Source organism: Stegostoma tigrinum, chromosome 2 (genome assembly GCF_030684315.1).
Source record: "Stegostoma tigrinum isolate sSteTig4 chromosome 2, sSteTig4.hap1, whole genome shotgun sequence".
NCBI classification, from domain to species: Eukaryota; Metazoa; Chordata; class Chondrichthyes; order Orectolobiformes; family Stegostomatidae; genus Stegostoma; species Stegostoma tigrinum.
Window position 1 is genome coordinate 122,601,275 of NC_081355.1, and position 26,644 is coordinate 122,627,918.

The following is a 26,644-nucleotide window of genomic DNA, read 5'->3' on the forward strand; positions in this document are numbered from 1 at the left end:
CAAGGAAGAAGACAAAATTCAACTCAAATTATTGAATTTTCTGAGGAAACTATAAATCTCTCCCCAATCCATAATTGAAAAAAGGTTTTTTTTTAATCTGTATGTTTTTTTCATCAGTTGCTAAAGTTCAGTGTTGGAAAGGAATCATAGAAGGAAAGAACATGTCAGCGTTCATATTTTAAACATGTCAAGCCGCTGAACAATTAATCATTTTTAAATATAGTCACTGTTGCTATTAAAGCAAACATAACAACTATTTTGCACATAGTGAAGTTCCACAAATAGCAGATGCTTTCAGCAATTTTCATTGATAGATAAGTATTGATAGCATGTCTTCATATCTATTTTCATTTCTTCACATCGTGGAAAGGGGTCTTCTTTTAAAGCAACTCAAGCAGGCAGACAGGGTCCAGCATTTGATTAAAGCCAAAAGTTCCCTACATCATTCTGTATTAATGTTCCCCTAATATATCAAAAACTACTTGAAGATAGAGTACTGACAATTAAATAGAGCAGCCCTGAATTTACCCGAGTATTGTCCCCATATCCCACCATGCTTCTGTAAAGGAGTGTTCTGACTAGAATAATGCACATAATCAATCTGTTAATGGTTACTATGCACCATGGAGAAGTACTTCCGCTTGAATTGTTTGAAGTCAGGATCCAGAAAAGTGGAAGAAATCGAGGGAAATAAAGAAGGTATTGATGGCCAAATCATCACATCTATGCACGATGCTAGGATCTAATTCAAATGAAGACTGTAAAATGATGACCAAGGGAAAAATTCAGAAAACTATGAAAGATAAAGATCCAAAACAAGGTCACATTAATAGGGGACAGCAATGAATGAATGATTGTGCTATTGTTCATTCCAATTATCTTCTGTCTGACTAGTTGTGTTACTCTACAGCTTTACAGCCAAGTCTTTATTACATTTAACAAATGTGTCATGACATTACAATATTTAGAACAACACAAATATCAAATTCCAATTAAAATTCTGTCAATGAAAGCTTTGTTTCCTGCCAGCTCTGGTTCACTTTATTAAGTTTATATAAAACACGTTGCTCTTGATATCGCCTTATCTATTACTAGATTTTTATCTTCCCCTGCATTCTGTCACCAGGTTTAGTAATAGGTGCAATTTAATTTTATCTCTGACAAATTGTTTCTGAATTTACTTGAATCTTTCCAAATTCCAGCAGCTCACTGCATATTTTATCTGCTCATTGAGCACTTTATCCTAAACAAAATAGAATTCTCTACTTCAGATCAATAGAAATGAGATAAAAAAGAAACTGGTATATTTATTTTACAACTGCAGTGAGTGCAATCCAAGTTGGTGGAATTGAAGTTTCATCTGTCTTAAAACTGCAAGAATACAATATTAGTTGTGAGCTGTGTCTCAGTTGGTAGCCTTTTCCATTTGGAGAGGGCATGCTGTGAATTTGAGCCCTAACTGCTGAGATAACAGGAAACCCATGCTGACACTCTAGTGCAATACTGAGGTAGCAATGTTTTGTCAGAGGTATCAATGCTCAGTGAACTGCTTGGCCGACCTTTTTATGCACTTGGCTAACTTGATGTATTTGTTCACTTGACTTGGACGTTAGTGCATAGTGTAGTGATTGTAACAAGATCAGCCAGGTGGAAATCATAGAATATGAGCTTCTTGACTGGGCTGTTAACCTGGTCCAATCACGGAGTCCTAGCTGACAGATATAAACAGGAGTGTGCCAGGTTCTGCTCAATCCGAGATCTGGCTCTGAGGAAGCCAGATTAATGTCAAATGCTATGTATGGGTAAATAAAGGGTGATTTAGTGATTGGATACTGGCCAATGGGAAGTTATTTCACCAAGACCAGCATTTATCACCCAACCCGAATTGCCCTTGAGAGGTTAGTAATGATTTGTCTTCTTGAACTGCTGCAGCCAATGTGGTGTATATACCCACAGTGCTGAAGGAAAGAGTGTTTCAGAAATTTGACACAGTGATGCTGAAGCAGTAGCAACATGCTGCAAGTCAAGATATTGTGTAACTTTAAGTGGAATTTGCAGCCAGTAGTTTTCCAACGCATCTCTATCATTGTCCCTCAAGAAGATAGAGATCATGGGTTTGGATGGTGGTGCCAAAGAGGCCCTGAGAAGCTGGACATAGAAGATCCTAGAGTACTCGTTCAACAAAAAGCTTTAGCGTTTTTATTATCGACCGTTAAACGTTCATAGTTATATCTCAAATGCCATAAATAAATAAATTAACTTGGTAATTAATTGGTTAATGCATTTCCTACAATAGAGAGAACACTTTAAAATACTTCATTGGCTGTAAAATTCTTCGGGACATTCTCAGATTATAAAATAGTGAAACATGTATACACAGAAGTATGTCTTTTTAATACAATATTTATTGTCTATGAATCTTGTTCTTATGGAATGTTGGCCAACAAAACTACCCTGAAGTAGTAATGATTCCTGTGTTGATTAGCATGGGAAAGGGGAGAAATTATCTCTTCGAATTGAGTAGGGATAGTCTTTCAAAATAGAAGCTAAAGTTTATGCCTCGGCCCAAGCAAGAAGTGTTTTCAAATAAACATGTTAGACTATAACCTGGTGTTGTGTGATTTCTGACCTTGTCCACCCAGTCCGACATCGGCACCTCCACATCATTTCATTTCTGAGGAAGGATCATCAGACCCCAAAACGTTAACTAAGATTTCTCTTTGCATGCTAAAAGGCCTGCTGAGCTTTTCTGGTAACTTCTGTCTTTGTTAGACATTTCACTTTGTAGTACTAGACTTGATATATTTAAAACATAGACTGAAAATGGCATAAAGACACACTATTCTCCATCTGTGGGGAGAACAGATAAGTAAGGGGCTTGAACTTTGTTGTCATATTGAAATGCTGGCAGCCATCTCTGACCTTGAAAAAAACTTCTCACAATGACCCATGTGGCAAAAATTTCACTTTCTCTGACAGCAGTTTCACTCTGGCTTCATGTATAGATGACCTCCGAAGTCCAGCGGCACTCATTTTATCGAGTGAACTGAGCATTCAGTCATGTTGAAGAATTCTCAGAGATAGCAAACCAGGGACTAGAAAGCAAATTCTCCCATTCACATTTTATAACCTTACCGAAAGCAAACTAAAGATTAAGGCATGTATATTGGGTTGTATAAAAATTGAAATTTTCTATTTGGCTTCAAATTTCATGATAAAATAAACATATTTTATTAATTTTTAAACTCTTGACATTTTACCATGGTACGAAGGAATTTGAAATTCAATAATTATAAAAGCAGTTTTCAGGGAGAGACTGCTCTGAAGTAATTATGATATTGTGCATCGTTACAATCAAATCAAACTTCATTTAATAAGGCATAATGGTTTCAAGAGACCTTACAATGGGCATGAGATGATAAAAGTAGAAATCTTCACCCCACCCCACACAATATGTTTAATTTAATAATTTGTAGATATTTCTAACTGCAAAAGCTTCAACAGTGAACTTTGCGGAGGAACAGGGAGTCATTGAAAGCAACTTGTGGATTTCCATACTTAACAAAACCTGTTGGCATTAGTTTCACAAAGTGATGAAGTTGAATGCCAACATTTCACCAACATTGCAGCCATTCGGTCTATCCACAGCATGACCAAGAATGCGTCAGTAAATGAAAATATTAACATATTACTCCTCTTACAGCTTATAGAGGGCACAAGGTGAGGAAGAACATTGCTTCTGAAAAACAGAAGCTAGAACAGGAGATCACTAAAATCCAAGCGGGTAAGAACTTTTACAAAACATATAGGCATGTGCATTGTATTTATGGTCAGTCATTATCTAGAATAATAGAATCCCAACAGTGCAGAAAGAGGCCATTTGGTGCACTGAGTCTGCAGTGACTCTCTGAAGAGCATCCCTTCTAGACGTACCTCCCATCCTATTCCTATAAACCACATTTCCCACAGCTTATCCACCTAACCTGCACATGCCTGGACAGTAGAGTGCAATTTGCCATGGCCAATCCATCTAACCTGCATGCCTTTGGAATGTGGAAGGAAACTGGAGCAATCAGTGGAAACCCATGCAGGCATGCGGAAAATGTGCAAACTCCACGCAGGCAATTGCCTAAGGCAGGAATTGAATCCGAGTCCCTGGTGCTATGTAGCAGCAGTGTTAACCACTGTACCAAAATGCCACCTTATTGGTATATAAAGCTAAAATAACCCACAACTTGTGAATGGATAAAAAAACCTTCTGCCATGGTTCTTTAATTGGTCTGAGGACTACCTGGTTGCCCTTTACAGAGGAACTCAAGACTGGCTGGCCTATAAAATGTGTGGCAGCTTTCTTCTCTAGCAGCACCACTGGAATAAGTGGCTACTTCTAGCTCTAAACCAAGCCCCTAAAGGCGAGGCAGGCCCTGGTGAGAGGTGTTGAGGGTCTAGATTGGACAGGAGATGTTGGCAGGAGAAAAGTGAGGGTGGTGAACCTTGGGGTTGAGGAGGGGCCTCCAATTAGCACTGGATGCCCAAGCAAGAGACGCCCTCACTGATACCACCTGATCACCAGCCTTTACTAGGTGGACTGGATACCTGGCATTAGGTTTTCATATTGCGGGGGGAGGGGGGGGAATTCACAGCAGTATAAGGATGCTCTTTAGGGACCATTAACTGGTCCCTTAAGAGAATCAACTTGCAACCGATCCCTCCTGCACTTGGGTAAAATAAGGGGAGAGGTGAGGAAGCAATAGGAATTGTTGCCAATTGTCTTTGTTGCCCAAATTATTGCCTCGGCCTGCCTACAATCTCTCCCTTGGGGACCATTGAATTCAGCCAACTGAGACCAAGCAAGTTGCAAGACAATGGGAACAATTGTGCAATAGGACATTGAGCTCTGTAATATACAAGGGACACAGTACAATAGGGGACACAAGTCAATCGGGTATTCTGAGTAATATGTTAGCTTCCTAGTAGCAGTAGCTAAAATTTAGGATGTTCTTGAACGTGAATTGTCCTCACATTCTGTAGAACACCTTGGAATTCTCAGTAAATTCGAGTTCATTGCAAAAGGCAACAGAAGTTTAATATAGTCAAAAATGAAAATGAAGACGGGTGCGCCTTACTTTTGCATTATGTAATGATTAAATGAATAATTACAATTTGTTTTCCTTAGCTGCAAGAGGATACCTGTGCAGAAAAGAATACAAAGAGATGATGGAGGAAAAGAGAAATGCTGCCGTTAAAATCCAGGCTCACTACAGAGGCTATGTGGACAGGAGGAACATCAACAACAAAATGCAAGTCCTATTAGAAAATAGAACCAAACCAGCAAGGGCTAGGGAGTTTGATTTTGAAAAAAAGTGTAAACCTATTTTTGATCCTTCCTGGCTGACATCACTGGAAGTAAAACCTGCCCAGATGGAAGACATACAACCAACTTTCTGTCAGCTGGTTTACAGCATCTCGTGAGGTCAAAATTGGACCTGCTAGAAAGTTAAAAGAACCGTTTGAGACATGGTGACATTGAAAGACAGAGTGAAGATAGAACAATTTACATATCAATTAGTTGTTGACAGCATTTGCATCCTGAGCACATTTCATTTTTAGAATAATTTATGCTTTTTGATACTCTATCAATGCTGGGGTATCTGCTTTAATTATTTATTTTCCACTTTATTTCTGAATCATCCATTGCCATTACCTTCGTGACAGCTCAGTTTCTTCACACTATTAACTGTAGGTTCTGTAAAGAAATAAACCAACATTCTCACACCAGGGGTGTTTGAAATTACATCACCTTACAGGCAGGTAGCTGTGGGTAACTGAATAACATGCCCACTTTACCCAATTATGACAAGCTGATTAATTGTGGCACTTTCAGTCAGGAGTGTTTCCTGCAAAGCCTACTGACTGAAAATTGAGAAATCGTAGGTGTATCACCAACATTTTTTCAATGATTGAATTTCATGAATGGTAAATCTTGAGTAACAGCATGCAATTTCCTATTTTGGGTTGGCTGAGTGTAAAAATTTCCATCAACAATATAAAATTAGAGGATCTTTCATTTAAACCAAGAAAAATGATACAGACTAACAGCAATTTCACCAATAAATATGTTTATTTATAAAATATTAAGTCTTGGTGTATCCAGTGTGTGGTTCCAGTTAAACATGCCTCATGAGTTACCATTTTGACCTGCCTATTTGTTAGGCTATAGATATTCATATTTCCTATTTACTTCAATGGTGTCAATTCAGAAATCCTATTGATTCTTCTGTTTAGCCTTTGTTTCTGTGGCTGTGCTATTGACTGGAGTTGAATTCATGATACTATCAGCCCCCAACTCCCAACCTTGCTGTGCCTTCTAAGGTTTTGCTCGAACAACAATTCTCATCAAGTGTATTTCTCATATATTAATGATTCATTTCTTGAGATGTTCTCCTCTTTCATCTGACTTCATGGTTTATGTTGCTTATCATGGTACTTCTGCTTCTGTTTATTTTCATTCCTGGTCCATTTTTAGAAAACTCACTGTCTTATTTTCATTCAAGCTGCTAACAAAAATGGCCACATACCTGTTTTTCTAAATGGCTAAATTATGAACACTTGGCTGAGCTTCAAGATTTACTAAAGGATTAACTCAGCTAGAGTCTTTTTCTACAACTGAACTGCAGAGTTTGCTTTGATTGACATCTTTGAGGTTATAAAACATTTTAATCTCAGTATAAGAAGTTGCATATTTAGTACAGAGATAGGGAAGACCACTAAATCCCCCCTCAAATGGTTGTGAATATGTGCAATTCTTTAGGATAAGTGTTGAGAGAATTTTTCTCCCCATGGGGGAAATTTAGAACAAGGGCCTAAAAACAAAGTAAAGGGGCTGACATTTAAGGAAAAGGCAGGGAGGAATTTCTTCCCTTAGAGTGCCATTAGCGTTTGGAATCCTGTTGACCTGTGAGCAGTGAATGCTGCATCATTTAATATGTCCCAGGTTACTTTAGACAGATTTTGACAAGGAAGTCAAGGGAAGGTGGTGGTTAGGAGTGGATGGGGTAGTGGGTGCGGGCAAGAAAGTAGAGTTACGGCCACAATCAGATCAGCCATGATCTTATTGAGTGGCAAACCTAGGAAAAAGGGGTAGAATATCCTACACCTGTTCTTGTTTCTTATTTCCTAATGGAGCTCATGCACTGGTGTCAATAAGGCAAATCCATTGCTTCAAATGTAAACTTCTTTTTACTGTGACAAGACAAACATGCTTGACAATTGCTTAAGTAATTGCCGTTGAATTATAAGACCTGCTCTTCCTTTAATATAGAGGGTATGACACCAATATCTCTGACCAAGAAAGGAACATAATAGAGAGTGACAGAATCAAGAACAATCAAGCATCCAATAAAAGCATTAAAGACAAACTTGGGGAAAATATGGGAAGAACACCATTGGGCAATGCCACAACCATGTCGGATGTGAAAGGTGAAGAAGGCGGAAGCCCAAAAGTTATTCATGGCAACCAAGAAAAACAAAGGGAGGAAGATGACACTAAAGCTGCGATTGTTATTAAAAGCAATTATCGAGGTCACCAGGAAAGAAAAAGACAACAAGAGAACAAGGTACCTGTTAAAACAAAAGAAATCAAAGTGTCAAACAAAGGAATTCAGAAACCACACTTTGTAGCTAATGGGGATCCAAATGAAGAACCAGGTGCCTCAGGTATTCAGAGCAAGACCAGGGAACATAAAAGCCTAAAGGAGAAGGGGAAATTAGGTGGCCATGGAGATTTGACAATCAAAGACAAATCCACAACAATCAGTTCAAAGGAGGATGAAGAACACACAGCAGTCAAAATTCAAAGCAATTACAGAGGCTTTAAGGAAAAAAAACAAATTGAAGAGAATACTAAGAGAGAAGGGGAAATGTTTGCTACCTTTTCAAAGCAGGTGGGTGACATAAGGGATCTGCACATTTTCATTTGTGGGACATTAAATTTCAAAGCCTAGCTTTCAAAATTGACAGTGAAATACAGAGTTACTATTGGCACAGCAGAAAATCATGGCTGTGTCTTGTAAAAAGCACGACTGAAATCAACACATTTAAATGGACAAATCTCTAACCTCTTCTTATTAACTCCTTATCAAAGAATTGTCTCTGGTTTATTGTCTAGTCTGTGCCTAGAATTGAATATGCCTAATTTTCGTGCTCAACCATCTTCTCTTTATCACTCAATCAATCTAGATTGAAGTAGTATTTGCTGAGTAAATGCATTAACCCTATCTTGCTAAGTGGTCAATGAAGAAACAAGGCAATGACTCATGAATAATTACTTATTAACCTTAAAATCAAAAATAGCAAAAGCTGAACTCAAAAGCTGGATATGAAAATAACTTGAGACAACTGATAACACAACTAATGAAGTAAACAATAAAACTTACTAAAACAATTTGGATGCTTCACTATCATTTAATTCTAACTGCTCATTATAAGTTAATGGTTAAGATCACATTAACATTGATCCAGGTTAGAGGTTGTTAGTATTAAACTCTTTAGATAAATGAAAAGTTCACATTATAAGGTAGACAATCTATGCATTTGCATGTTGGTTTAAAAAAATTTCCAGACCTTTTACAGGTTAATCCTCATGAGCTGGAATTGGTTACATCAATGTTGACTTTTCTTCATCTGCAGGGGAGAAATTTTCGGATCAGTGAGAATTGTGGAGGTAAACAGGTTAATGGCCTATTGCCAGAACAGAATTCTTCAGATTTCTTCTTGTCCTCAAAAGTGAAGTAAAACCAGTGAAACACTCAACACTCATTTTAAGCCCACATTCTGTATTATTTTGGCAGATTACTTCTAAATACTCAATACTTTGGGAACTATGATGTTTCAAAAGGTTAATTTAGTGTAAATCCCTATAATTATTCCTTCCCATATTTCTTCCATGCACTAGTATTATTTACAATCGAATATTTATACCAGCCTTCCTTTCATAATATCAGGAGGCAGTTTAAATAGTGGTATATAATTGAATCATTCACTTCAAAGTGATTAGTTTTCCTTTCTAACTAATGTTTATGTGAAATGACTCACCAGCTATTTTTTAATCTGATAAATGTTTCTGTTCATTAATGACAGATAACAAAACGTTCTGAGGAATTCTTGATGGCTCAGAAGAAGCTGAATGAGGTTCTTGGCTCACAATATCTAACGTTTAAAAACCAGAATCCACCACTTGAGAAAAAACTACCAGAGAAAAACCCACCAAATCAGAATTCATCACCAGGTTGGTCTACAGTTGTTATTTACTTTAACATTCCAAAATAATAGACATTTCATGGGAAATCAGCCTGAGAAGAAATATTAGGAGCCAAACTTTCACTACTGAAGTTGACAGCTCAAGTTAGACCTGACAGAAAGCAGGTGATATGTAGCACAGGAGTAGGTGAGTGCAGAGGCAGGCTTGTTAGAAAGTTCACTCAGTTCCTCAGGACTTAGTCTCCACTGTGATAGGTGCTTTAAGCCTATGTCTCTAATGGCCAATCATACTGCTATCACTACTATTTCCATGCTAACTCATGATCCCATTCTAACTACCCATTCCAGCTTCATAACCAAATACCCATCTACTTTAGACAGATGTCAGGAGACACGTGGAGATGAAACAAAATAAAATTGTGACAGGTACTATGGACCAGATCAGAGCCCAACCTCCCCCCCCACCAAAATAAATATCTTAAAAAGGTAGCCTAGACCCTAACTTTTTCTTATTTTTAAAGATAAATGTGAGGTGCTGCATTTCAGGTGCAATTTAGTTGGTAAAACTACTAAACTTTAAGCAAAACACAATTTATTCAAACACTATAGTTAAAATACAATGAAAGAAAAAGAAACTTGGAATAACTTAACTCGACTGAAAAAATTAACAGTAACTTATCTTTACTACTGAACAGTAACTGTTCTAATGTACTAACATTCCATAAATTCACTCTAGGCAAAAGGCAAAATCAGAAAACAGATTGCCTCATATGTAGTTCTCCAACTGAGGAGGAAAGAATATCAAAAGGCAATTCTGAGAGAGAGGGAACTCCAGCTTCCAGCATTGGCAAAGAGAGATGTGACAGCTTTTCACAATCCCAACAGCTTCTACAATTGAGAAGACTAAAAGTCCTGGTTCGTGGTTGGGAGCTTGACCACACCCATTTAGGCTGCTTCTATTGTTCCAACTTAAAAAAAACCAAGGATTCACAAATTGTTGATCTTTTGCTAGAATGCTTTGTACCTGTTACTCAATCCCTCTCTAAAACAAACCAAAAGGATCTAGGCCCGAAATGTCAGCTTTTGTGCTCCTAAGATGCTGCTTGGCCTGCTGTGTTCATCCAGCCCCACACTTTGTTATCTAAGACAGAACACAACTCTGAAAGGCACAGCAGCATCACATAATCTAATAAAGCTCTTACTTAACTCACATTTGACAGCAGAAAATATGGAACCTATTCAAAATATTTAAGTCTCCTCAGTGATTGATATCTTTTAAAGCAAGCTTCTATTTAATACTTTAGCACATGAACATGTATGGTTACAGTATCATAGCCCCTGAGAAATGTCAACAAAGACCAAGTTGCAACTCTGCATCAGAAGGTAATATTTATACTCAATCTGTCAATGAAAGAAGTCAAAATATTTTTTTTAGCTCCCCCTGATAGTTTCAGTCTTTTTTTCACATTTAAAAAGCATGAGATTTAAAAAAAACTTCAGATCATGACATTTAATCAGATCTTATTCATTCTTCAAGAACATTTATGTCTACTCAGTTAATTAATGACTATCACATTATGGGTTAAGGCCTTTGGAACAGCCAAAATACCTCCTTGAACACAGCACTGAGTTATAATGGTCCTGCTGAGTTTGAGTTTATGTGGCATGTGAATTGTACTTCAATCTAGTTCTCTTGTTGGCAAAACATGGGATTTTTCAGAAATCAGGGCATGACGACCATATTTGAGATGTGCCCTCCACTTTCAAATTCTGCAAAGTTTTTCTGACTGCACAAAAATCTTAACTTTCACTTTTTTGAGGATTTTCCTAAATTAGAATATGCAAAGGTGCTTTATAAGAGTTGAGGTGAATGGCCAAAGTCAATAATCTAAGCAAGAAAAGGGAGAGGATTTAGTGGAACTAGCTGACGGTGAGAAACAATAGATTTGGAAAAAGATTTGGGAGGATGGTGAGAGTGGGGGTGAAACAGAGAGTTATCCAGGCCTGAAGGTGCCAGCCTGCATGCTCACTTGTAGAATAAAGGAACTGGGGTATATAAAAAAGAGCAGCTGAAAGTGTATCAAGTACATACAGGGCCATGTGATTCCAGTCCATTGCAAAGCAGGGAACCAACAAGATAACGGAGAGATATGAATTCTGGCAAAGGGATTTTGTAATTGAATATAATGATTAGACATTGTGGAAAAGATAACTGCCAAAAATAGAATTTGGAAATAGGAAGTACTGTTAATGTTTTTGAAACAAGAAGTATTCCTTTCAGGATTTTTTAATGTCTCAAAATAAAAAGTGGCAAAATAGTCAAAAAGAAGTTGTTTTCTTCTTTTAAAAAAAACATAATAAGCACTTGAATTTGAGAGGGTTACTGAGGAACACTTCACATCCTGTCACACTCATTTATCCCTGAAACAGAAAAAAAATACTCTAAATACTGAACAGGTCAAACTACAGCTACGGAATGAGAAACAGAGTTAACAGGCATAAATTCAATGGAATAGACTTGAAGGTGCCACTCCAGAAAGCTGTCTGTAATTGCAATGGGGTGTTGAAGTGTTCTTCAATTCAGCTATGCAATTAACATCTCACTTCTGTGTTTATTGGTCTGTGAGAGCGATGCAGATATAACATGTAAAGTCTGCCAAAGGCAGGATTTTTAGTTAAAGGGTTATAATGGCTGAATTGTACATTGATTCCTATGGCTTCATAAATGTAAAGGAGACCTGAGAAAGCTTCCCATCCTCCCAGTCTCCAACTCTTACCCAGATGTCCAGCTGTGGGATCTGAGGGACAAAAATGAAGTGATGTTTGCAAGCATATGTGGAAGACGACAGCTTTGCAAACAGACGTGGACAGAAGCGTCCAAAGAAGTGTGGAACCTCATTGTGCACCCTTCTCAAGGGCAATGAAGGATGAGCAACAAATGCTGGCTGAATCAGCCTGTGTATGAATAGAACAACAGAGCCAGGAGACAGTGCCCAGAGATTTAAAGAGGATAGAAAACCTGAGCAGGGTAACAACCAAGTTTCAAACTCCACACCTTCCCAGCATTCTCCTGCACAGCCGTCCTCAGATCAACACACATTACAGCTTCAGTTAGTCTTCAGCTCTCTCCGTGTACCCCCAGCTGACTAGAGTCAGGATATTGTGAAGCTAGTGCTGAGGGCTAGATCCCGTAACTAACAGACTACTTTCCCAGCTGTTGTCTACCCCGACCTCCATTTGGCAAAAGGTGTTGCTCAAGGATGCTGCTGATGTGAGTGATGACCTTTCTTGAGAGCCTGGCGCTCATGAGGTACCGGTGAGAGGGGGTCATTAACTGGGAGGAGGCAAAAATTCATAACCCTCAATTCCCTTACTCGTCAAAAATCTGTATACCTCGGCCTTGAATATACTTAATGACCCGCCCCTCCACAGCCATCTGCAGTGGAGTTCCATCCATTTAGTAACCCCGTCCTTATCTCTGTCTTACATGTGCAACCCCTTATTCTGTGATCAAAGGCTCATATCCTAGACTCTCTCACAAGGGGAGGCAAAGTTTCTGCATCCACACTGTCAAATCCCCTCAGAATCTTGTTCTTCTGAGGAACTGCTTTCTCTCCACAGAAGCTGCCAGACCTGCTGAACTTTTCCAGCAATTTCTGTTTTCACTTTTTATTTCCAATATCTGCAGTTCTTTCATTTTTTTCTTCCCCTATGAATCTTCTTTGTTTCAATAAATAACTCCCTGGAGAGTGGCAGCATACCCACAAGAACATCCGCCTGTGGTCACAAATCAACTGGGCATTGAGGAAGTGAAATCCCTTCCTGTTCAGGAACCTGGCTGGATGTGATCAGGGTATTCAGAGCAACACATGTGCACAGTTCATGGCCCTTTGTATTTGAGATCCTCAGTTTACCTGATAGACGTTTTTTGGATTGCTAGCAGAGGAAAGGTGGTACAGGATGGCACCTCTGAAATGTCCTAAGATGGCATTTTTCTCTTGGGGCACTGTGATAAGGTCCCTATCACTGAACTGTGAGGTCTGTGTCTAAGTCCCACCTGCTCTAGGGTGTGCAATAATATCTCTGAACAACTTGATCAGAAAAATAGGTTTTTTTTTAAAATGACAATCCCTGTCTGTCATCCCTCCTCCCTGACAGAGCAAACTGGCACCTCCCTTGTCGTTTGAGGGATGGTGCTTCCTAAGGAAGGGTCACTGGACCCCAAACATTAACTATGTTTTCTCCTCCACTGATGCTGCCAGACCTGCTGAGCTTTTCCAGCAACTTTGTTTTTGTACCTTTTTTAAATATGGTGGCGGAAGGTTCCAGCAAGCGGGGTGGGCAGATTTTCCTACCCGCCAGGTCAGTAAACTTGGTGTTTTATCTATGCATACGTAATGAGCAGAACATCCAACCTGCTGTCAAACAGAAGTTCCTCCCACTTTTAAGGCTGCCTCTAGGCACAGACTTCTAAAAAATGAAGATGTCAGCCAAGGTGAGAGAGTTGATACTCTGCCTATTGGCCCATGTTGAGGGTGTCACACTCCTTCGAGCTCAATCTGTGGTTCCATCCCGTCTCCCCTCTGAACCAGCTTATGGCTGGGGTGTTTGCCACTTGTGTTACTGCTGTTGCTGCTCAAAGTACACCCCCTTCAAATGGTAAATCAAATAAGATGGCAAATGATGTGGTGACGTGTGATATGTCTTTTGGATTAGAATGATTAGATTAAACACTGTGAGTCCAATCGCAGCTGTTGTTCTCTACATTCATTCAATATGAAATTGTCATTTAATGATTTGTATTCATTTTTGGGGCAGGAAACATAGGAAGTGGCAGTGGGGTGGAAAATTAACCAGAGGGAAAAGAGTTACTAAAGTTACATTTTCACAAAGGATCCCCTTTAATTTCTATGGCAATAAGTTCTCTACCCAATTACATACTCTCAAGGTTGACCTAGCAGAGATCACTCAGCTTCAGAGGAACAGCAGGTTTGGTGTAGAAGCCCTCTCTCGCTAACTTCTTTAAGAATTTATCAAGACCAGGAAAAGCTGCCAGATCACGACTTTGGGGTGGGTTTGCATTGGGGGTGGCAGTAGAAGGGAGGTGGGGGCAGTGGGTGTTGGATTCCCATTGCAGGGTGGCCTTTAACTGAACCCCTACCCTGGGACAATCAATAGATATGTCTGGAATACGGCTACTAGCCCCCTGGCAATCTGCTGTATGCCCTGGTGCATGTACAGAGAGAATGAAGCAACATACAAGTGATGAAAATCCTCACCATGTAACCAGGGAGCATGACTTACACCCCCAGATTACGCTGCCCTGCAGTAGATACAAGGCATCTAACTAATGCTTGTTTTTGCTTCCTCCTAACCTTTCTATAAACCTAATGATGTTGCAAAACAGGTACTGACGTCGTTTAAGCAATGCCCTAAAGATTTATATAATTAAAGCGTTCTAGTGTAACCTGCATTAACATGAGACATTCTGAAACAAATAGTTATAGAGATGCTATTTTCAGCAGCAAGGAACTGAGAAAATTGACACTCCATATGGAGCTAATACACATGTAAGGGCTGAGTTAGACTTCCAGACAATGCTGCCCCATCAACTGAAATAAAGTATTATCGTACATATATAAAGTAAAAATATATAGCCAAGTATACAATAAGCTATTTCTGGAATAAACCAGACCATTAATTGACTACAATGAGCAAAAGGATAAATAAGTCTGCATTGAAAAACTCAGGAAGGAAAACAGAATTGTGAATTACAAGTGCCATCTGGACTTTCCCAGAGGCAGAACTAGTTGTTTACAAAAGTGGCTTTATTGATAAGTTGCCAGAACTCAATCTATCTTTCATCAATAACATAGGTCATATCATCATCTTTACAAATAATTACCATGTTAGTCTTAACAATCATTGTCAAAACAGCATCTTGACTCCCCTGCCCTTTATTCATTGAATGAAGTCTGGTGTCTCATTGCTACCCAGTGGATTAAGGAGTTCTCCAGTCAGATCTCACAGCTAGCTCTTAAACTGACTTCTATATGCCCCAGAGCTTGGCGTTTCTGCAAATGTTATTCTTTAGGATAATTGGTCAACTGAACAGTTTTCCAACTTCCATTCGAAAATGGACCATTAACTTAATAGATGTCGTAAAACAATAGTTAAAAATCTGAGTCTTTTATGTAAACCTAAAACCTAATGGTGTTTTTATGGCTCTGAACGGCTGGGAGTAGAAATAGAGAACAAAAAAGAAGTGCCTCTGCTCAGTTACATGTTCCCATTAAGAGACAGAAGACAATTTCTCAGCTATTTTATGATCTTTTAGTTACAACCAAAACTGCATGTCTGAACATCTCAGTCTTTTTTACTTCGGCTTAGTTCCAGGATAGAACTTTAAGGACAGAATGGGTTGTGCTCATGGCCCTGAATCCTTTTATATTGTTTTGTCACATTTTGCTACGCTCCTGGCAGAGGACCTCCGGTTACCAAAATTTGAATTAAATCCTATTACGGGAGCGTAGCATTGCATAGATAAAATGACTTCTACAATTTTTGTTTAAATTTATTTGAAACTGGCAAAACTGACTTGAATTACTTCATAAAGTACAGACAAATGAAAAGTGACAATGCTCTATGGCTGCTGTCTTATCATTTATTTTTCATGAGCAGGCCTAATGGTGGGTGGGCCATGTTGTTGCCTCGATTGTGATGCATCACAAATCAGAGTTGACTTGCCCTCCGATCAGCACCTTCCTTCTGACAGCATAAGTTGGTGTGATTGAAATTTGAAATTCTTGCATTTTTCCTGATGAGTACAAGATGTCTCCGATCGGGTGTATAAAGTTCTGAAAGGGGAGGGCGAACAGCCAGAAATCGTGTTACATATTGGCACAAATGATATAGCCAGAAATAGGTTTGAGGATATAAAAAGTGATTTCAGGGGATTAGGATGGAAGCTGCAGAGCAGGACGAACAGAGTAGTGTTCTCTGGTTTACTACCGGTGCCACGAGATAGCGAGGTGAGGAACAGGGAGCGGGCGCAGCTGAACACGTGGCTACGCAGCTGGTGTAGGAGGGAGGGCTTCAGATATGTTGATAATTGGGATGCCTTCTGGGGAAGGTGGGACCTGTACAAGAAGGACGGGTTGCATCTGAACTGGAAGGGGACCAATGTCCTGGGTGGAAGGTTTGCTCGAGTAGTTCGAGAGGGTTTAAACTAGTATGGCAGGGGGGTGGGAACCTGAGCTGTATACCAGAGGTGAGCGTTGATGCAGGTGAGGCAGTAGCAAGAGGTAGACCAGCTAGTGGGAAGGATTTTCCTGGGAAGGAACCAAGGGATCGGTTAAAGTGTGTTTGCTTTAATGCAAGGAGTATCAGGAATAAAAGTGATGAACTTAGAGCATGGATCAGTACCTGGTGCTATGATGTTGTGGCCATAACAGAGACATGGGTTTCTCATGGGCAGGAATGGTTGCTGGATGTTCCAGGGTTTAGAACATTTAAAAAGAATAGGGAGGGGGGAAAAAGAGGTGGGGGTGTAGCACTACTAATCAGAGAGGGTATCACAGCTACAGAAGCTTCCATTGTCGAGGAAGATCTGCCTACTGAGTCAGTATGGGTGGAAATTAGGAACAGCAAGGGAGTAGTCACCTCGTTAGGGGTTTACTACAGGCCCCCCAATAGCAGCAGGGAGATTGTAGAAAGCATAGGTCGACAGATTTTGGAAAAGTGTGCACGCAGTAGGGTTGTTGTAATGGGTGACTTTAACTTTCCTAATATTGATTGGAACCTCCTTCGAGCAGAAGATTTGAATGGAGCTGTTTTTGTAAGGTGTGTTCAGGAGGGTTTCCTAACGCAGTACGTTGACAGGCCGACGAGGGGAGAGGCCATTCTAGACTTGGTGCTCGGAAACGAGCCGGGGCAGGTATCAGATCTTGTGGTGGGAGAGCATTTTGGTGATAGTGACCATAACACTCTCTCATTCTACATAGCTATGGAGAAGGAGAGGATTAGGCAGAATGGGAGGATATTTAATTGGGGAAGAGGAAACTATGATGCGATTAGACACGAGTTAGGAAGCATGGACTGGGAGCAGTTGTTCCATGGTAAGGGAACTATAGACATGTGGAGATGGTTTAAGGAACAGTTGTTGGGAGTGATGAGTAAATATGTCCCTCTGAGACAGGCAAGAAGGGGTAAGATAAAGGAACCTTGGATGACGAGAGCGGTGGAGCTTCTAGTGAAAAGGAAGAAGGTAGCTTACATAAGGTGGAGGAAGCTAGGGTCAAGTTCAGCTAGAGAGGATTACATGCAGGCAAGGAAGGAGCTCAAAAATGGTCTGAGGAGAGCCAGGAGGGGGCACGAGAAAGGCTTGGCAGAAGGAATCCGGGAAAACACAAAGGCATTTTACACTTACGTGAGGAATAAGAGAATGGTCAAAGAAAGAGTAGGGCCAATCAGGGATAGCATAGGGAACTTGTGTGTGGAGCCTGAGGAGGTAGGGGAAGCCCTAAATGAGTTTTTTGCTTCTGTCTTTACGAAAGAAACGAACTGTGTAGTGAATGAAACCTTTGAAGAGCAGGTGTGCATGCTGGAATGGATAGAGATAGAGGAAGCTGATGTACTGGAAATTTTGTCAAACATTAAGATTGACAAGTCGCCAGGCCCGGATCAGATTTGTCCTCGGCTGCTTTGGGAAGCGAGAAATGCAATTGCTTCGCCACTTGCGAAGATCTTTGCATCCTCGCTCTCCACTGGAGTCGTACCTGAGGACTGGAGAGAGGCAAATGTAATTCCTCTCTTCAAGAAAGGAAATAGGGAAATCCCCGGCAATTATAGACCGGTAAGTCTCACGTCTGTCATCTGCAAGGTGTTAGAAAGGATTCTGAGGGATAAGATTTATGACCATCTGGAAGAGCATGGCTTGATCAAATACAGTCAACACGGCTTTGTGAGGGGTAGGTCATGCCTTACAAAACTTATCGAGTTTTTTGAGGATGTGACTAGAAACGTTGATGAGGGTCGAGCTGTGGATGTGGTGTATATGGACTTCAGTAAGGCATTTGATAAGGTTCCCCATGGAAGGCTCATTCAGAAGGTCAGGAGGAATGGGATACAGGGGAACTTAGCTGCTTGGATACAGAATTGGCTGGCCAACAGAAGACAGCGAGTGGTAGTAGAAGGAAAATATTCTGCCTGGAAGTCAGTGGTGAGTGGGGTTCCACAGGGCTCTGTCCTTGGGCCTCTACTGTTTGTAATTTTTATTAATGACTTGGACGAGGGAATTGAAGGATGGGTCAGCAAGTTTGCAGACGACACAAAGGTCGGAGGTGTCGTTGACAGTGTAGAGGGCTGTTGTAGGCTGCAGCGGGACATTGACAGGATGCAGAGATGGGCTGAGAGGTGGCAGATGGAGTTCAACCTGGATAAATGCGAGGTGATGCATTTTGGAAGGTCGAATTTGAAAGCTGAGTACAGGATTAAGGATAGGATTCTTGGCAGCGTGGAGGAACAGAGGGATCTTGGTGTGCAGATACATAGATCCCTTAAAATGGCCACCCAAGTGGACAGGGTTGTTAAGAAAGCATATGGTGTTTTGGCTTTCATTAACAGGGGGATTGAGTTTAAGAGTCGTGAGATCTTGTTGCAGCTCTATAAAACTTTGGTTAGACCGCACTTGGAATACTGCGTCCAGTTCTGGGCGCCCTATTATAGGAAAGATGTGGATGCTTTGGAGAGGGTTCAGAGGAGGTTTACCAGGATGTTGCCTGGACTGGAGGGCTTATCTTATGAAGAGAGGTTGACTGAGCTCGGTCTCTTTTCATTGGAGAAAAGGAGGAGGAGAGGGGACCTAATTGAGGTATACAAGATAATGAGAGGCATAGATAGAGTTGATAGCCAGAGACTATTTCCCAGGGCTGAAATGGCTAGCACGAGGGGTCATAGTTTTAAGCTGGTTGGTGGAAAGTATAGAGGGGATGTCAGAGGCAGGTTCTTTACGCAGAGAGTTGTGAGAGCATGGAATGCGTTGCCAGCAGCAGTTGTGGAAGCAAGGTCATTGGGGTCATTTAAGAGACTGCTGGACATGCATATGGTCACAGAAATTTGAGGGTGCATCCATGAGGATCAATGGTCGGCACAACATTGTGGGCTGAAGGGCCTGTTCTGTGCTGTACTGTTCTAAGTTCTATATGTTCTATGAAGAACTTTGGCAATATGTCTCTCTCTTCTGTAATATTATTGGTTAGTTATGTCCCATGATGTATCAAAAACAGTTATGCGTTGTTATGATCTCCTTTGAAACCGAAAGCATGAAAGAACTGACTTTTTAATGGAAAACTCAAAAGCCAGGAATTCACTTTTTAAAACTTTTACTGTACCAATCAAACCCAAATCAACATAATTTAAACGTTAATGAACAGCAAAGTTGTGGCAAGTATAAATTGGATGTTAAATGACACAGACAATATTTGCGAATTTACTCAGCAATCCACAGTCATTAATGGCTGTTCCAAAGGTCCTTTAACATGCACGTCTTTCTCACAAACAATTTAAATACCTCTTTCTTTCCAGAAAGTAACAGGAAACTAGCATTGCAAAGCTCCATGGGTATGGTCTTCACCAAAACAGCATGCATTTGCAGAACCTTGCCAACTCTACTCAGAGTGGTTTTGATGGCATTCATCCATTAATAGGATCTTCAAGGAACTGAAAAAGAAGCAGCAACTGTGGATTTGTCTGCTTACCAAGCCTGAATCCAATCTCTGTTGTGATAAGCGTGCTTGTATTATATGACTATCTGAGCTCAGATGGTTGTGCCCTTCTATCTAGTTTCAATTAGCTCCAGTTCCCAATTTTAGTTAGCAATTTTGGTTAGCAATTTTAGTTTCAGTCTTAATTTCTCTAGAAACCCAGAGTTTCCATTTCTTTTTTGGTTTTGTCAATTGAGGTATGTCTCAAAAATTACAAGCTTTGAAACCACGAATTCCGGTAGACTGTCCTGTCATAGAATTGTTTTGAAGGTGGAAATAAAAAAAAGTTATGAAAGAAAAGCACATTCAAAGTTTTATTTTCATTTCTGGATCATTCAAACTTTTTGTATTGTGTCTTTCTCTTGAATGATAGCCCAACCTGGAAGTTCCCCTCGAAGTCATTCACCAAATCAAAATTCAGGAACTCCCTCCACAGTGGCATTGTGGCTGTACCTATACTAAATGGACTGCAACAATTCAAGCAGGCAGTTCACAATCACTTCAACAGCACTTGGGGATGCGCAATAAATGCTGGCCCAGCCACTGAACCCCACACTCCCTAAACAAATTAAAATAAAACGATTTTCCTTGCGCCAGTCCATGAAAATCTCTTTATCATTACTTATATTCCAAAACAAGATCTTCACAAAGAAAATGAAGTAAAGATTTCCAACAGTTCTTCAGCCTCATTTATTTTAAAAACGTGTAATGTTTCTAAATGCCAACTTTTTATTAATATTAAACCATTTTATTAAATGTAATTGTATCTTAACTGTTCTACTCAATTAGAAATAATGTAGAAAAGCAATATGTTTTTCCCAATAGGAAATTTAATCTTAATTGGATTTGTGTATTATTGCAGTCTTCTACAATCCCTATGAAAGGCTACTAGTTGATGACACAAAACCTGATGAATACATGTAATAATTTTACACCAGTGTGGTTTTAAATTACCCTCATCCATCATAGCATTCTTATATCTGTTATACTGGCAACTAATACGGTCAGCAATGATATTTGTAAACAATTAATACTGTTAGAACAAACGATGAGTTACCCCACAGGGAAGAGGAGAGCGGGTGACTCTAATGAGGAAGCTAGGGCTTGCAAATGTAGCTAGATAAAACTTGTACTGGCCAAAGTTATGGCAGCCTATATATATATTTTTTAGCTACATATTTAATGACTAAATGGGCGATGTGTATACTATATGAAAGAGGGAAACCAGATGAAGACAAATTTAAAAGGGCTATTGGGATATTAGTTGCATGACACGGAAAGGACCTGAAACTCTGTAGACCTATTTTCATTGAAACAACGTAATATGGACCTTAGAAAATAATAATATGGATTTTATAGGATTCCCCAACACATGCTTTCCTAATGGAAAAATGAATTATGAGCCCACCAACTCAGAAGCTGCCTAACTGCCATGATATTACACCAGGAAGTGCCTAAATTAATTCAGTGTGGTTCAGACTACGGAGTCTATGAGGAAGTCTTGACCTAGAAATCTGGTTGACAGTTAGCCTTGTTGTCAGCCAACATTGGGCAGTGGATGCTGCTGAGACTACAGCAACAAAATGAAAATGCATTCAATCATCCAAGATCAGTGCTCAGCTACACTCCACAGACTCAGCAATTTTTATTCCCGGTGTTATTGCTTGCTGTAAAACATGAAAAAATTAGAAATAGAGGCAGGAAATATGTAGGCCATATGGCCCTTGAGCCTACTTCAGATATATCATTGCTGATGATTTATTGTATCCTTTTACGCGATGTGCATATCATTGACTTGGCCAGCACTAATAAGTACATTGCTAATTGCCCTTGTGAATACAGTGCTGAACCACTATCTTAGACCAGTGCAGTCCATGTGACATTCAGTTTGGCTTTACCTCCATTTTCCTCCCTGTTTCTCATAAAACTTGACTCGCTCGTAGATCAGAAATCAGTCTGCCTTAGCCTCAAATATATTAGATTAGATTAGATTCCCTACAGTGTAGAAACAGGCCCTTTGGCCAAACAAGTCCACACCACCTCTTGGAGCATCCCACCCAGACCCATCCCCTGAGAACTCTATACAACTCTGAACACTACGGGTAATTTAGCATGGCCGATCCACCTAACTTGCACATTTTTGGACTGTGGGAGGAAACCAGAGCACCCGGAGGAAACCCGCGCAGACAGGGGGAGAATGTGCAAACTCCACACAGACAGTCGCCCGAGGCTAGAATTGAACCAGGGCCCCTGGTGCTGTGAGGCTGCAGTGCTAACCACTGAGCCACCGTGCCGCCCTGAATGACTCAGATTCAATGACCCAGATTCCTCTGCTGCCTTGGGTGGAGAGTTCCGATGATTCATGACCCAGTGAGTGAAGAAACTCCTCCTCACCTCCATCTTAAATGGGCAACCTCCTGTTCTGAAACTATGTTCTCTAGTTCCAGTAAACCTGTACCCAAGAGGGATAACGTTCATTCAATATCTACCCAATCAAGCGCCCTCCAAATTATACACCTTTCAGCAAGTCAAAGTCCCATTTTTCTAAACTCCAAGATGTGATAAGTTCAACAGAAGACAGTCACTTACCCCATGGATGAAGACCATATAGAATAGCCTAACACTGCAGGATGTTTCTGTCACCTGCAACCAGATGATCACAGAGTGGCATTAGCAAATGCTGGGTGGTTTGTGTGACTGCACTCACATTAGGACTAGATGGATTGCACAGAGAAGCCACAATGTGAAAATTAGTATTGAATTATGAAAGTATTTATTAATTCTTCTATGCTGCATTCTTTTATTTGCTGGTAATCTATTACAAAACCAAAGATGTTGGTACCATACAACACAACAAGTGTGAATACTTTCTCATTGTACATCTGACTACATCTGATCATTAACATGAAACAACAATTTGGAAACTCAATATGGAGTCAACTTGACTATTTGAAAATGTCTTTGTTTGTCAAGACAACTTGAAAAAGTGCATTGTAATCCCATTTCAAGTACTTACAGTACACTAAACTCGTAGTCGGGCACTGAGATAGCAAAATCAAGAAATGATTGAGACAGTGAACAGAGTTCTTGTGTGATCCAGATGGAGGACAAGGAAAGTGGAGCAGCAAAGGTGACAAAGAGGTCAGGAGAAGAGTGAATGCATTGAGAACAAGCTCAGAGACAAAATTCAAAATTTGGCATTGGTATGAATTTTTTCTGCATTGAACTTTAAACAAGTCTTTTTGAAAGGAGATCTTCACTTGTGAAATTTATTTGGCTTTCAGGAGGAATGTGGTGAGGGAAAATTAACTGCTTCCCCCTTCTTTAGGTCCAAATAAAGGATCTGATCAGAAACAGCAAAGAACCCCCAGGCGAACACAACCACCAAAGACATTAAATACACCTGAAGACAGCACCTACTACAACCTCGTTCACGTAAGTCACAACAGTGCATCGTGTCAAGTTTATTGTAACTATTTTACGGAAATGCAATTCAGCATACCTCCTGGTGCTAACTGTTCACCTTAAACTTTTTAACTTGACTCCTTATTTCCTGCACTTGCCTTTTATCCATTTCATATTTTTCAAGCCTTCTTTTTCATATGTTTATACATTCCTTTTAAATCATGTTTTGGTTCTCCCAACTGTAGTGAGCAAACATTAATGAAAGCTCCCTTTCATCCTCTTCCATTTATCACAAAATAATCTGATTCTTTGGAGATGAAATTCGACATGATAGCAACCAGTTTTTGGATGCAATTATGTCCTTAGTTTCCATATGATACATGCGTACACTTCTGATGAGGAGCATTGAATGCCATGAAAGAGTTTGCTGAAGGAATACTTAATGTCTAATGGAAGTATGCAAACTGATCTTGGCATCAGTCATTGTGCCATTTTGAATCTCCTCATTTCAGCTAATTTCTTCTCACACAACTGGACATAAGTAGCATGTATACGATATAAAAAGATTACCAACTAATTACAAGATACTCCATTCAGTTCTTCTGGCAGTTGATGCAATTGTGTAGATTTCTGCAGCTTTGCATAGTTCTTCCAAGTTTCAAAAATCTAAGGAAGTGAAGTGCATTTTACTGACTTTTATCAATAGACAAATTTATTCCTGCAGACATTAGTGAATCAGTGGACCTTCTTCTTGAAGTTAAGCATTACTGGGAGAAGGAGCAGGGGTCACACTGAGTAGGATGATCTGCTCTAAGAAGGAAGCAGGGAGAAATGATATTTCAACATCTACAGTTCTGTAAGGGGGTTTTATTGAAATTTCCCAACTGCAGCAGTTGTAACTTGACCCAGACAGCATGCCTAGAATCCCATTGCCAATGGCTATGTAAGTAAATGTGCCAATAAATATTTGTATTTAGCTCCTTCAATGCAATGGCTCAACATATTATAGCAACATCTTGCTGTTTTCAGGTCCTTCATTGCTAAAGGAAGGTCAATGAGATGGCCAGAGAGAAGCAGGAGGAGTAAGTGTGAGGGCTTGAAAGGACTTCAGGCTTTGAAATGAACCAAGAATTTTCTAATGTAAATCGATTAACCTTCTTCTGAAGTCTGGTCTGAAGACGAAATAATAGAAGAATTTTTTTTACGAAAGAGAAGCGAGAATAGACCATTACCAGCCTTTTCTATCGCCTCTGGGGGCAAGAAAAAGAGCAGGGAATGCATTGAAAAACATATGTTGATTTGGTGTATCAATGTTCTGATGCCTGTGGAAAACATTGGAATGCTCAAAGTGAGGGAGGAGAAATGAACTAGGAGCCCATTCACCTCTAATTAATTAAGTGTTGGAATTTCATCAGGAGCTTGAGGCATTAAAGAACTGAACACAAGCCAAACTGGAAAAAATGTGTTGCCTATAAATCACATAGAGAGGCATAATTTTACTGGTGATTTTTTCCACCAGGTCTCAGTTCCATCTGATATGCTATCATCATAACATGGATCCTTACACACATGCTCAATAGCTATTAGGATGTTGATAGAGTTACCCCTTTACTGTAAACTTCAAGAGGTGTGTGTTATTGGGCAAGGGAGAGCCAAAAGAATCACCAAACCTGACTATTCTGGTCCAAACTCATGCAAAACTGCCCATTTCAGCGTGGAGAGAAAGTAACTACTATTTTTGAACATGGAATATTTTATTGACTGGGGAAGTGATGGGAGGAGCCATTCTGTGAGATTGGATAGTATATCTTAAGTCAACATTCAGTTAGCCATTTGAACATGCAAAAGCATCCAGTCGTTTAGTGGTCTGTCCCCTTGCTTCTGCAATGCAGCAGGAGACCCCATCATGACTGCTGCCTGGTTTTAATGATCATATTTTTCATCAGCGCCTGTATCCTGGTAATGCTTCGGATCACCAATTGTAAGCTATGTTTGTCACTGGCTGGCTCAGCTAGGCAATTTACATTTGAAGATAATATTTCATGGGTGACCTAGATGTAGCATAAGGTTGGTTCCCAAAAATTATCTATACCTGAGTTGAAAGTCAAGCTCTGTACACTACACTGTTCAATATTATAAAAGCCAATATACTGCCTCAACCCCACTTTCCCACCAATTGCATATTTTCTGAAAAATCAAATCAAAAATTTGTCTATCTCAACCTTAAACATACTCAATGTTTGAGCATCCACAATTTTTTGTCATGAAGAATTCTGAAAATTCACAACCTTTCCAGTGAATATATTTCATTTCATTTCAGCCATTAATGATTCTAACCTTATCCTGAGGTTGTGCCTCCATTTTCTAGATTCCCAGTGCTTACCCTGCTCAGCACCTACAGGCTGTGTTATGGTTCAATGATATCACCTCTCATACTTCTAACTTCCAGGGAGTATAGGCCAAATTGATAGAGTTGTCCGGCATGTAAACAGACACTTCAGTCCAACTTGTGAGTGGTCAAGAAGGCATACGGCATGCTTTCCTTCATTGGATGGGGTATTGAGTACAACAGTTGGCAGGTCGTGTTACAGTTGTAGAAGACTTTGGTTTGGCCACATTTAGTGTATTGTGTACAGTTCTGGTCGCCACATTACCAAAAGGATGTGGATGCTTTGGAGAGGGTGCAGAGGAGGTTCACCAGGATGTTGCCTGGTCTGGAGGGCGCTGGCTATGAAGAAAGGTTGAGTAGATTAGGATTATTTTCATTAGAAAGATGGAGATTGAGGGGTGACCTGATTGAGGTCTCCAAAATCATGAGGGGTATAGACCAGGTGGATAGCAAGAAGCTTTTTCCCAGAGTGGGGGACTCAATTACTAGGGTTCTTGAGTTCAAAGTGAGAGGAGGAAAGTTTATGGGAGATATGCGTGGAAAGTTCTTTACACAGAGGGTGGTGGGTGTCTGGAATGTGTTGTCAGCAGAGGTGGTAGACGCAGACACGATAGTGTCTTTTAAGATGTATCTGGGCAGGTACAGGAGGCAAAGGGATACAGACCCTTAGGAAATAGATGATAGGTTTAGACAGAGGATCTCAATCGGTGCAGGCTTGGAGGTCCGAAGGGCTTGTTCCTTTGCTGTAATTTTCTTTGTTCTTTGTTCGTCCATGCCTACTAGATATTCTGAACTGATCTAGTCCCATTTGCCAGCATTTGGCCCATAT

General features: G+C 40.0%; 1 protein-coding gene across 1 annotated transcript in view; it reads left to right on the forward strand.

Annotated features, from left to right (window-relative positions):
- The window catches only part of myo3a (myosin IIIA), a 115,433-nt gene that overhangs the window by 23,810 nt on the left and 64,979 nt on the right, over window positions 1-26,644 (forward strand). The window contains exons 7-11 of the mRNA XM_059638945.1: window positions 3,704-3,784; window positions 5,177-5,300; window positions 7,322-7,943; window positions 9,139-9,286; window positions 23,350-23,456. Of these exons, the coding sequence (XP_059494928.1) occupies window positions 3,704-3,784; window positions 5,177-5,300; window positions 7,322-7,943; window positions 9,139-9,286; window positions 23,350-23,456 (1,082 nt within the window). The remainder of the gene's footprint in view (window positions 1-3,703; window positions 3,785-5,176; window positions 5,301-7,321; window positions 7,944-9,138; window positions 9,287-23,349; window positions 23,457-26,644) is intronic.